The sequence below is a fragment of the Jaculus jaculus genome, chromosome 11 (genome assembly GCF_020740685.1).
Source record: "Jaculus jaculus isolate mJacJac1 chromosome 11, mJacJac1.mat.Y.cur, whole genome shotgun sequence".
NCBI lineage: Eukaryota > Metazoa > Chordata > Mammalia > Rodentia > Dipodidae > Jaculus > Jaculus jaculus.
In genome coordinates, this window is record NC_059112.1 from 48,310,963 (window position 1) to 48,324,545 (window position 13,583).

General features: G+C 42.8%; 1 protein-coding gene across 2 annotated transcripts in view; it reads left to right on the forward strand.

Annotated features, from left to right (window-relative positions):
* Fam184b (family with sequence similarity 184 member B) overlaps nt 1-13,583 on the forward strand; it is a 163,052-nt gene that overhangs the window by 64,097 nt on the left and 85,372 nt on the right. For both annotated transcript variants that reach the window (XM_045161804.1, XM_045161806.1), the window contains exons 2-5: nt 1,696-2,454; nt 3,116-3,251; nt 4,315-4,442; nt 4,810-5,013. In XM_045161804.1, coding sequence (XP_045017739.1) covers nt 1,696-2,454; nt 3,116-3,251; nt 4,315-4,442; nt 4,810-5,013 — 1,227 coding nt within the window. The remainder of the gene's footprint in view (nt 1-1,695; nt 2,455-3,115; nt 3,252-4,314; nt 4,443-4,809; nt 5,014-13,583) is intronic.

The following is a 13,583-nucleotide window of genomic DNA, read 5'->3' on the forward strand; positions in this document are numbered from 1 at the left end:
AACCAAAAGTGAGAGTAGCATTAATATATGGGTATAAACATAAGTTTTTTGGTGGATATAATATATTCATTTAGTCAGAAAACAGTTGCTTTTCCCCCTAGAGCTTTTGACCTTCCCGTCATAGGCTTTTGACTTGGTTTTCAGTACCAAGCATGAATTCCTTCCCGTGGAACAGGCCTCAAGTCCAATTAGAAAGCAGACGGTTTCCCCCCTAGCAGACAAGCCAGCCTTGCACCAGTTGGCTTGGGTGCTAAATCTTTAATAAGCTTCCTTGGTGGAATATTTCACACTGGTAAATTAGTTCCACTGAGAGGAGACTCTCAGAAACTTGCTCTCCAGATTTCACCCCATGCTCTGTTCCCTTAACTGATTTTGCTTTGTGTTCTCTGTGTCACAAACCAGTCATGTGTATAAATATATGCTGGGCTCTGTGAGCCTCGAGTGAGTCACCAAATCAGAGGTAGGCTTGGGATGTCTGATTCATGAGGGTAGCTAGTAGGAGCTATAACAAATACTAGGATGTCAGAGGCTCAATACAGCAGTTAATTTCTGGCTCATGTCCAGTATTTCTAGTGGACAGGTGACCATTCTGGGTCATTCATGTCTCAGATGCCTTCCATTCTGAGCTTAACTTTCCTCTGAAGAGTTTTCTTCTCTGGCTGAAGATAGGGTCCCTAGCCTATTTAGTCAGGCCCCCTGAAACCACAAACAACCTCCAAGGAACTTGGGGCAACAGGGTCACAATTTAGAAATTACAGGTGAAGCACCAGAAGAAATTTGACAATGATGGGATAGTCTAGTCAGTACACAGATCCATAAGGGAGATCTACAGCCCACCAAGGCTGAAAAATTCTTCCCACAGGGCCTCAATGCTGGCCTCTGAGGGTTGGGGGAGGCTCAAGGGAGGTCTTATCTAATAACCATGGGAGCCGGTAGTGATTGATATCTGACTTGCCACTGGCCTGGCTTCTCTTGCATTATTAGCAGTGAGAACCATTCATGAAGGGCTCATCCAGCCCCTTGGTTTCTCCTTCTCTTGGTCCACTTGCTGGTCATGTTTTCTTCCTGCCTCCATTCTTTTGCCAAACCGTTGATTATGTTGTCAGCAAAAGCAAAAAGCCTCTGCTCCATACAGCTCATCAACTTTTGAAAATACTTCCACTTTCTCTCCCTCTGCCACACTCACCAGGTGAAACCCCAGCTGTAGATGCAGCCTACCAGAACGAATTCTGATGAGCACAACTGATGAAAAGAACGAAGTGTAATTAAACTCAGCCTTCCTTGCTGCTCTGCATTTCAGACTATTCACTTTCTTCTTTCTAAAAACACTTTCACAGCTTCTCACTCCTGAGACCTCCTGTGCGCCCTCCCTTATCTCAAGTCAGCACCATTGTTTGATGCCCTTGCCTCATTCTTTGTTGAGAAAACCAAAGCCGCTGCACATTGGTATTAAAACCTTCCTGGATTCCGGCTGTCCTCAGGAGGTTCCTTACAGAACCCCCTCTGAAGCCACTGTGCAGTATCCCTCCTTAGCCTTGCTTCTGCCACCTCCCTGCCCCACTCACGGGCTGCCCGCCCAAATCCTCTTCCTGGATACTGCCTGAGCCCATACAGCATGGAGGAAACGTAGAGGGTCATAGCAACCCTCCTAAGCACTACCTGCTCACTCAACGGGCTCTGTTGGCTGTCTCGCAGGTGATCTATGCCCTGAACACCCGCCAAGATGAGGCGGAGGCCAGCCTGGAGGCCTTGCGGGAAGCCCACCAGGAGGAGCTCCAGGGCGCAGTGGCGGAGACCCGGGCCAGGCTCCTGCAGGAACAGGGCCACGCCAGCGAAGACGCAGAGGCCCTTTTACAGCGCATCCAAACCCTGGAGAGCGCCCTGGAGCTGCAGAAGAGGCTGACCCAGGAGGCTCTGGCCGAGTCCGCCTCCTGCAGGCTGGAGACCAAAGAGAGGGAGCTGAGGGTGGAGGCGGAGCACGCCGAGCGAGTCCTGACACTGTCCAAGGAGATGCTGGAGCTCAAGGCTGACTATGAGAAGAGGCTCCGGCAGCTGATGAGCCACGAGGGCCCCCCATGGGGCCGGCTGTCCCAGGAGAGCCTGGACCCCACAGCAGTGCCTGGCCAAGGCTCCGAGATGCAGCAGGTCCTGCAGGAGGTGGAGCGGCTGCGGGCCGAGAACAGGCAGCTGAGCCAGGACTACGCCGTCAAGGCTGAGGAGCTGCAAGCCACCTACGAGCGTGAGAATGAGGCTATCCGGCAGGCCATGCAGCAGTCGGTGAGTGAGGCCCTGTGGCAGTGGCAGGAGAAGGAGACTGACCTCCGCAAGAACTTTCAGGTCCAGGAGTCGGCCCTGCAGGCCCAGGTCAGGAAGCTGGAAGGGGACCTGGAACACAGGGGACGGAAGATAAGCGACCTGAAGAAGTATGCCCAGAGGCTGAAAGAACGGATTCAGGTAAACTCTCTTCTCTTTCCTCCTCCCCAAGGGTCCGATAGACAGGACTGCTAATTCTGAACACCCACCACCAGCCAGGCCCTGTGCTGGGTACTTGACTTCTACGAAGGTGAGCGTTATTCTTCCTATCAAGGTCAACTACATTCGTCCAGCAAATGTTGGACACTTAGCATGTGCTAGACTCTGCTAAAAGGGTGCAGGGGAGCTAAACTCAGCCCTAGTCTTAGGGAGCGGAGAGACTTACAGTTTACACATGAGAAGACAAGTCTGAACTGAGCAGCTTAAAATCTGGCCCATTGGCCACGCAGTCATACATTTCACAACTCAAGCCAGCACAATTCGAAATTACTCTAATTTTATGTGCTCATTCCACAGCCACTTGTCTTACCTCAAATTCCTAGGGCACGTGTGGTCACTAATGAATCGGTTATGGGAGCCCAGTGAAAGCATAGAAACTCCACCCCTAAAAGGAATAGTCGTAATTAACATCTCCAGAACCACATCCATCCTCACTGGAGAAAGATTAAACAACCTGCCCAAGGCCGCGTAGTCCTGAGAGGACCAGTAGTTCAGGTCCACAGGGCTCCTGTTGTGCCCTTGCCCAGCTTTCAGATCCCATGACTGTGATGTGCACTCAGCATGGTTCCGTCCTTCTGATTAGGACTTGGATGTGCAACTGAGGGAGGCTCGGCAGGAAAATTCAGATTTGAAGAGTACTGCAAGAAAACTTGGCGAGAAGCTGGCCATTGCCAAAGACAGACTGATGCTGCAGGAATATCACATGACTCCAGAAACTGGTGAGATACCTTGTAATAAATCCCTAAAGATGGAAGGTTAGCTTCCAGGCTTAGCTCAGTGCCAGTGGTGATCTCCAGACTAAGAGAGCAGAAAGTAGGGGCCGAGCTGTTGGATGTGCCTGCTAGGTGGAGGAGGTGAAGGTTCAAAGGGCATAGGTAAGCCAACACCAGCTCCTTACCTGGAGCTGCTCAGGCCACATATCTTAAAAAATGTTGTGCACAAGAACCCCTTGCCGCCAAGATATCTTCTGACCAGGAACCCCGTGGTGCCTAGTTTCTGCTTTTCCTCCTCTCCTGTGGCTAGTTGGGGCATCATATTTTCAACATAACATTATTTCACACAACTGGGTCTTCCCAGTGATTTTGTGAAATAGGTGCTGGCATCCTCCTATGTTATCAATGATGAAGTAAGGCTGAGAAAGGATGACCTGGTGACTCAATGTTGATAAGGCTAGTGTTCGGATCTACTGATATCTGACTCAAAGTGCCTTCCACTAGACTTCCTTAGAAGAAAATTTTTTGAATACTTGTATTGTGACCAGTTTGACAGCAGAAACAGAAAACGTGATTTCTTCCTTTAGGGAGATAGTGGGATATTGCAACCAAAGCCCATGCATGAAGAAAGTACCCTAGTCTGTAGATGTGAAGAGAATAAACATGAGTTGAATCAGAAGGCTGGAAGTTGAAAATATCACCCCCCCCCCACACACACACACAGGGCTTGAGTACTTCATGGAACAGGGAAGAAAAAATTAGCAGTTGTAGTTATATTTACTGTTTTTCATCTTTTAAATTCTCATTCATATATTGGATAATATGCTTAATTTTTCTAAGAAAATCTTTATTTAGGAAGGGAGAGCATAGTAATTATTTATTCTGAAGATACTTTTGAGCCAAGACAAAAAAAAACACAAAGATGTTGGCCACACTTGAGGGATATAGACCATGTGGGAGGGATTGCATAAGGATGGCAAAATAGTTGAATAAGACCTGACTACAGAGGCCTAAGGAATGACACCAAGACCAAGAGCATCCTAAATGATGTTAAAATTTATCCTTTCAGATGACACAAAGACTGAGAATGAAGTCCCAAGGGAAGCAAATGACCTGGAAGCACATAGTTCTCATCCTCAGCAGGAGCAAGGCATTCCTAAGGAGTGTCCCTACTCTAAACAAGGCTCAGAAATACAGGTAATCTGACCTACCCTGACGATTGAGAAGTCACAGGGAGATAGCATGAACTTCAGATAGTGGCCATTCCCTTGTGACACTTGGAAATTCAGGCTCTACCAGCTACCTGCCAAGCCCATGTCATTCAAGATTAGGAGAATAAGAATGTAGCAGAATTATACTCAATTCTTACATCCTACTACATGTCCCCCAGATCCTTCTTTCAATGGTGATAATGTGTACTGTCTTACAAATATATAACGTTGTAAAAATGTGCTTTCTAATACTTGCTGTAAAGTTGGTATATAAATTTTTTGCAAGAGAAGTGGTAATTCCCTGGACCTCAGTTCTCCCAAGGAATTTTACAAGGTTCTGTATCCATTTATAGACCAAGAAAGAGGAAGGTGTAGAGACAGAATATATGAAGCAACACTATGAAGAAGGCCTCCTTAAAGCCAGACATCAGATGGAAGAGGAGAAGCATCTCAAGGACCAGCTGGTGAGGCGCCTGGAGGGCTTGGTCAGAAAGCGCACTGTGGAGATGAAGTCGGTGCACTCGTCTGTAGAGGCAGAGAGGAAGAAACTGCAGAAGGTGAGGCCAGGCCCGTGTGCACAAACCATTCTGCTGTCTTGCCTTTGTCTCGCCTCCTTCCTTCTCCCTTCCCTGACTATGTGTACACATCAGCTAGGTCTCTGAGAACAGACAGATTAAGAGAATAGTCCCTACCCAACTTCAGGGTCTCTTAGAGGAGATAGGGGGACACACCTAAGACTATGGGACACTAAGTTCTGGAATTGTTGACTGGAGGTGGGATTGTGTCATATGAGCATTTAATTTAAGGAAATTCAACTCTTCTGTCACAACAAAAACACAGAGGGCTGGAGAAATGACTTCGTGGTTAAGGCATTTGCCTACGAAGTCTAAGGACCCAGGTTCAATTTCCCCAGAACCTACATAAGCCAGATGCACAGTGTGGTGTGAGAAATTCTACCAACTGAAATATCAGGCCTCCAAGAGTGCCTATACTTAAATGCCTAATCTCCTACTGACAGGAAGTTATTTAACTGCCCCTACCCCCAGAATTTATAGATGCCTCACATTCCTCATTGGTAACTTGGACACTGGTAACTGAACCTCTCTGAGTACTGTGAGGATTGAATGAGGGGTTGATTGAGGAAACAAAGCATCTCCTATGCCCAGACCAAATGGATCTGAGTAGAATCTGGTCATTGGCAGATATTCAGGGAAGATTTTCAGTGTTTGTGTGTTACATTTACCTCCCATCCAGATGGGGTATCTTTCTGCACAGAAGACATGTGAGTGTCTCCTTCTGGCTAGAAAAAGTAGATCACATATGTGTGGATTTTAGGATAGTAATGAAGAGTTCTCAGTACTCAGGAGTCTAAGGCAAGAAGATGATGAGCTTGAGGCCAGCCTAGATTACCCTATATCATAAAAAGAGACAACTATAAATCAATATTATTTTTTGGTTTGTTTTTTTCAAGGTAGAGTCTCTCTCTAACCTAGGTTGGCCTAGAACTCATTCTGCAGTCCCAGGCTGTCTTTGAACTCAGTGATCCCCCTACCTCTGCCTCCCAACTGCTTAGATTAAATGCTTGTGTCACCACACCCTGTTCAATATGAGTATGAAATTTGGTGGATATTTTGATTATAAGATAATGTCATTATGATACAATAAATGCCAACACTGAGTATTAGTGTTCACTGAAAGTTAATTATGTGTCATTGCAGGACACTGTTTTGTGTGGTGGTTAAGAGTAGTAAGTACTCAGTGAATACTGAATAAATGCATGACTTCATCAGAGACTCAGGCTAAGCTACTCCAGGCCTAGATCTTGATTCTTTCACACTCTCTGTGACCATAAAGATCTCTTAACTTCCCCCAAGGCTGAATTCTAAAACAGGGGTAAATGCTTTTGGAGGGCTTGCTACACAGACTAAATGTGGTTTTATATCATCCCTTAACTAGGTGTGTAGTGTGTAAAGTTCAATAGATATCAGCTATGTGTCTTAGTTACTATGTGCTTTGAGTGACATATGAATTATCTATAGCCCATTATATTTTATGAGCACTTTGGATCCTTCCAACAATATTACTAAATAGATATTCATATCTTCATGTTAGAGTTGAGGAAATTGAGTCCAAAGACACAGTGTACTAAGTCACGCAGATAGTGGCTGGTCCTGGAGCTGCAAATCAAATCCAAGCCTGGCACCAAAACCTGTTTTACTCTACCTTCACATGGAACAGACAATTGTATTGAAAGCATTTTTATCCCTATGAGCTGTGACAGGTTGCACACATCCAATATTCAGACAACTGACTAACACTCCATCCTGAGCCATAATCCACAAGAGGGATAGTCACTCTCTGAAGCTGCAGGTTGCCCTGGTAACCTGGTGGGCAAATCTGACTTTCAGGGTAAAAAACTTCACTTCAGCTTTAGTCAGGGCATGAATCTGTTTGAGAAATGAATCCCACTGAAACGAACTGCATTTAGTTAGTGGTTTCATTTTACTTTCTGCTTACACCTAGGAACAGAACACAAGTGATATAAATGAGGCCATGTAAATTGGGGAAGGGCAAAGCCATGAAGAGGTCACTAATCTAGGGTTTATGCACTAAAAAAAAAGAAAGAGAGTTTTCGATTAATGTTAGAGTTGCTGTATTTCTGTAAGCCTTTACTGTGGTTAGATTGCACATCCTGAATGCTACGCTTACCTATAAACACACTAGAGGACTGGAGTTGGCCTAGGGGATTTGTATGTCTTTCTTGGTCTTAGGAGTATAGGATATTTGCCACCTAATCTTGAAAGACAGAACAGAATGAACATCCTGAATTAATACTTGCACACAGTGATTGCTAGGAAAGGATGGAAATGAAGATTTACCGAGCTTTCCTTAGATGTGCTAAACATCTCTGTGCTCCACGACTCATCTGTACCACTTAGGATTCCTGATGGCATGACTCACAAATCCATTTGGACAATTAAGGCAGAAAAGCAATTTAGTGCAGGATAGTGAGTAGCTTTATGAAAGACCAAAGAACTTTGCCCCATATTCACTGTGATGTTTATGTGGTGTAGTTGAATCTCATTAGTTATGCAGTTTGACTATCTCTCTCTTAGATAATTTACACTTAATTCAATGACTACATAAATCTACTATCTAGTCTGCTGTTATATTGGTTAATTTGTTAATTGATTTCACTGATTTTGCTTATTTTAAAAAAATATATCTTATTTTTACTTATTTATTTATTTGACAGAGAGAGAGAGAGAGAATGAGCATGCCAGGCCTCCAGCCACTGCAAACAAACTCCAGACACGTATGCCCCCTTGTGCATCTTTCTAACTTGGGTCCTGGAGGTTTGGGTCCTGAAGAATCAAACCAGGGTCCTTTGGCTTTGCAGTCAAACACCTTAACTGCTCAGCCATCCCCCCAGCCCATGATTTTTCTTATTTTTGATCCATTAGTATTTTTTGCATTTCATATTTTTCTACCTTTGACTTAATATCTATGGCCCTTCATGGCAGATGAAGAGCTGGTGTCTGCTCTGAGAATGACACTCTGCATCTCCAAAGGATCGCTGTCTTCTTCAAATAGCACCATATTCCTTCACATGTGCAGATCACAATGATGCTTTCCAGTTCTCCCTCCCTTTTCTCTCTACATTTGTTATCAAACATTTTATTTTACACAAGTTATGAATTATAGAGCATATTGTTTTATATTTTCTCAAAGAGGGAAATTTTTAAACAAAAAAGTTTCATATTTCCCCTTGTATGTGCCAGTTCTACATTCTTCATGACTGATGACTTGATACTGATGTAATACTCTTCTAAGTGACTGATAGACTCAGAGCCATAGAGTTTCATTTTCCTTTGCTGATGAATTGCCTGTAACATATTACTCTTGTCTTTTCTTTCTGTTCTCTCTCTCTCTTTCTCTTTCTTTTTCCCCTTGGTTCTGGGGATTGAACCTAAGGAATGTGCTAGGCAAGTGCTGTACCACTGAATTATATCCCCCAGCACTCTTGTTACCTTTTATTTTGAGATAGAGTCTTACTGAGTGGCCTGGGATAGCTTAAACTCAGTGTTTAACGTTGGTAGCTCTTGAACTTGTGACTCTCCTGTATAAACCTCCCAAGTAGCTAAGTTATAGGCCTGTCTCACCAGGCCCTACCAACATTTTTGATAAAAGCAGAGAGTTAGAGGCCATCCTGAGCTACAGTGAGACCCTGCCTTGGAAAGCCAAAAGAAAAATAATTAATTAATTAATACTAAATTTAAAAAGTAAAGGTAAAAAAGGGGAGAAATAATTTTCTCTGCTTTTAAGATTTTACCCTTACCACTGGCCTTCATAAATTTGATTATGAAGCACTATTGTGTGTGTGTGTGTGTGTGTGTGTGTGTGTGTGTGTGTGTGTTGTTTTTTGTATTTTCTCTTAAAGGCTCATTGAACTTATGGGTTTATAGTTTCATGCAATTTAGATATTAAAAGCCAATATGCCCTCAGGTTTTTTTTTCCTGTTCTCTATCCTTTTAGTGTTGTACTTTAAATTATGAAGACTCTATTAATTCATTTATCTCATTCTCTTTGTCTTTCTGCTTCAGTTGGGATAGATTCTATTGCTGTATTTTTTAGTGCACTCATCTTTTTCTCTGTATAATTGGTTGCTTAAAAGTTCATTTGAGGGCTGGAGAGATGGCTTAGTGGTTAAGTGCTTGCCTGTGAAGTCTAAGGACCCCGGTTCAAGACTCCATTCCCCAGGACCCACATTAGCCAGATGCACAAGGGGGCAAATGCGACTGGAGTTCGTTTGCAGTGGCTGAAAGCCTTGGCTCACCCATTATCTCTCTTTCTTTCTTTCTGCCTCGTTCTCTCTCTCTGTCACTCTCAAATAAATAAATTAAAATAAAAAAAAAGATCATTTGATATACTTTTCATTTCATTTATTATTATTCACTTTATTATTGCTGTAACCAAATACCTAACACAAAGCAACTTAAGGCATAAAGAGTTTATTTGAACTTGCTGTTCAAATTCTATCATGGTAGGGTAGGCAATCTTGAGGTAGCCAATCACATTCAGTCCACAGTGAAGAAGAGGAGAGCAAAGAATACTGATACTTTGGTCACTTCCTCCCTATTATTCAGTGTGATAGTTCAAAGGTTTTGCCCTATAGACTCAGTCATTTTTTATTGAACCCCCTTGAGCTCCTAGATGGCAGGTCCCTGCTACACAGAGGCAGTGTCACTGTTAACAGATCCTGGAGTCCAGGCCTAATGTGTGTTTGAGGACCAATCTTCAGTCCAGCCCTACTAGGTGTGTTCAGAGCAGTTTGTGCTCTGGAGGTTTTAGTTTTCTGGTGGTTTTGGCTGGTTGGTGGTTTCTCTCTGCTTGGATCTACGAAAGGGAGCCAGCTTCATCTGCCATTGATGGAGTTTCCCTTGGATTTTGTAAACCTAAAATAAACCCTTCCTCCCATCAACTGTGTCTGATTAGATGTTTGTCACAGCCATAAGAAGCTGACTGCAACATTCAGTCTGGGACTCAACCCCTGGAATGGTGCTGCCCCCAGTCAGGGTGGGTCCTCATGCCTCTATTAACCTAATCCAGAAAACCCATCAAACATTGCCAGAGATTTGCTTTTATGGTGAGTATAAATGCTACCAAGTTAATCACCAGAGGTTAACTTTCACAGATATTATATTGTTCAAATTGAGAAATCCCATTGTTCTTTACAATTTCTTCTTGTTTTATTGTGTTCCTATAATAAAAATTCTTCAGCATGTTTAGAATTGCTCTTTTAAGTTTTCATTATTACTTGGGCAATTTTTTCCTACTGGCTGCTTTTTATTAAAATATTTTATTTAGTTGAGAGAGAGAAAGAGAGAGAGGGAAAAGGAAAGAGAAAGAGAAAGATAATGGTCATATCAGGACCTCTAGGCACTGCAAACAAACTCTGAATCTATGTGCCACCTTATGTGTCTGGCTTGTGTGGGTACTGGAGAATCAAACCTGGGTTCTTAAGCTTCACAGACAAGCACCTTAACTGCTGAGCTGTCTCCCAAGCCTCTTGACTGGCTATTTTTTATTCTCATTATGTATCATTATGATGGTTAGTCTTTTTATTTATTTTATTTTATTTTTTATTTATTTGACAGAGAAAGAGGGGGAGAGAGAGAAAGAATGGGCATGTCAGGGCTTCCAGCCACTGAAAATGAACTCCAGATGCAAGCACCCCCTTGTACATCTGGCTAACATGGGTCCTGGGGAATCAAACCTGGGTCCTTTGGCTTTGCAGGCAAATGCCTTAACCACTAAGCCATGATGGTTAGTCTTGATTATTAGTGTGATTGGGTTGAGAAACCTCTAGAAGATTAAGAAAGCACACATCTAGGAGTATCAGTGTAGCAGTTTCCATAGAGGGTGAAGGACAAACATCTAAATGGTGAAGGACCCACTGTAGCAGTTACTTTCTTATTACAGGGACAAAACATCTGAATAGAAGTAGCTTATGGAAGGAAACATTTTTACAGGGAAGTTTCATCATAGTGCTAGATGATTAGAAAGAATACAAGTGCTTTGCATGAGGACAATGTGAAAAATGGTTTTAGGGCATCTCTGAATTTGGTCTGACCTCATTTATTATTCAGGGTTCTCTCAAGGAACAAAACAGATAAAACATATATATATATATATATATATATATATATATATATATATATATATATATATATATATGATCACTTCATATGACATGGCTGGGTAATCCAAAAATGGTTGTCTTTTCTGTATGCTAAAAAGGTTGCTGGTGGCTGCCTAGTCCACAAGTTTGGATGCTTTCGCAGTCCCAATCTGGCACTGAAGGTCTGGAAGATACCTGGAGAGCTGCTGGTCTTTAATCCATATCAGAAGACCATTGTTAGTGAAGGATGGCAGCAATAGGGCAGATGTCCCATTGTCTGTGGAAGATGATAGCAACAACATAGATGAACTAACCACCAAGGACCCAGGGCAACCCAGAAAATAGACCCAGAGTCTCTTTTTATAGAGGTTGCTTCCTTCAGAAATGCTGCCTATTCTGGGGCAAGGTCATCTTCCTCATCCTTCCTGGAAGTGCTCTCACAGATCTGCCCAAGAGACAGTCTCCTTTTTGCTTATATAACTATTTAAAGCAGAGAAAGAAACAGAGAAGGGAGAAGAATAGCCATGCCAGGGCTTCTAGCCACTGCAAACAAACTCCAGACACATTTGCTACCTTGTGCATCTGGCTTAAATGGGTACTAGAGGGTCAAACCTGAGTTCTTAGTCTCCACAGGCAAACACCTTAACCATTATGCCACCTCTCCAAACTGAGACATTTCTCTTTCTTATTTGAAAGACTTTGCTTTAAGAAAAAAAGTTCTGAAACACACAGGTCCACCTACAGAAGTATTTTTCCTGTTTTCATCCATCCAGACACTTAGAGACTGCTTTAGTCATGGCACAAGGGGTCCAAACTTCTCATTTTTGCCATAGACCTGGTCACCATCCACATGATGCTAGTTTTGTAAGCATGCAGAATGCAACAGTAACTAGGTCATAAAAGCTTCCACCCAGATTTCAAGGTAAATCCCAGCAGCCCAGGAAAGATGTACCAATGCCAGAGTGTCCTCAAGAATCCCATGCAAGGTCAATGCACAAAACAGCAAGAATGAAGCCTATCATGTACTGTGGGCCTCAGACCAAGATACCAGGAAGATCTGTCCAGGAAAGCCACTAGCAACAAGTGAAACCAGCCCAAGAAGGAGGCTGTGGCTGGTAAGTTTGTAGTGGCAATGCTGCCAAACCCTTTGGAGTGCATATCAGCATCTCATGCCCCAGAGGCCAGGCATGGAACTATAGGATTTAACATTTGCCCTGCTGGGCTTTGATATGATCCTTCCTTGATGTTCTATTCCTCCTTTTGGGAATAGGAATGTTTACTCTGTGCCATTGTATAATGGGACTATGTAACTTTGTGATTTTACAGAAGGTCCTGGCTAAGAGTTTGCTTCAAGTCCCAGAGGACTTATGATTTTGAAACAATGTTGAAATTGCTAAGACTATGGGGGACTTATGACCATTAATTTGATAGCCAACTTTATTAGGTTATGAAACACCTATGTTAATAAGTTACATTTCTGAGAATGTCTGTGATGGCTTTCCCAGAGCCATTTAAATCACAAAGGCTCTAATTTAATGAACAGATTAATCCTTTGATGGACTTATAACTTTAAACTATTATTGAGAGGTGAGAAAAAGTAGGACAAAGGACAAAGTTGTAGAAGGAATTATGTCTTGGGGCTTTATCTTGTCTGGACCCCTTCCTATATTGCCATTTACTTTGCTTTTGACCACCATGGTATCAGTGGCTCCATCATTCCTGCACTGAAATTGTGAGCCAGAGCAAGTCATCCTTCTTTGTGTTGTTTTTGTCAGGAATTTGATCATAGTGCCATAAAAGGAATTAACAGAAGGCTCTAGGAGGACGATGGAATGTATTTTACATTGTGAAATGAATAGAAGTCTATGTTGAAGTGCTTTGTTTTAAGGAGATGTTTGGGTATCAAGTTGACAATGGGGTAGACTTGACTGAGAATATCTTAATTGCCAACTTGATTGGTTGGGAAGCACCTAGGTGATTAGTAATGCACGCCTTTAGGTGTGTCTGTAAGGGTACATTAGTTAGTTTCTTGAAGCTGTAAGATCTGGCAAAAGCAACTTAAGGAAGAAGATTTTATTTTGGCTTATAGTTTGAGGTTACAGTCCATCATGGCAGGGAAGGAATTAAAACAAGAGCATGTTGCAGTTGGTCACATTGCATCCAATTTCAGATAGCAGAGAGAGGTGAAAGATAGCTCCGAGAAAGCTCTCTTCCTTTCATACAGTCTGGGATCCAACACATGGAACAGTGCCACCCAGAGATAAGGTGGGCTTCTAACCCAATTAACCTACTCAAGATAATCCTTCACAAGCAGGATCAGAGGCCAGATTCCTAGGTGATTTTAGGCCTTGTCCAATTGATAATCAATATAGATATTACAAATCTATCTTTGGTTAACTTGACAACCAAGTATAACACTTTTAAAACCATAGCCATTCACCATAT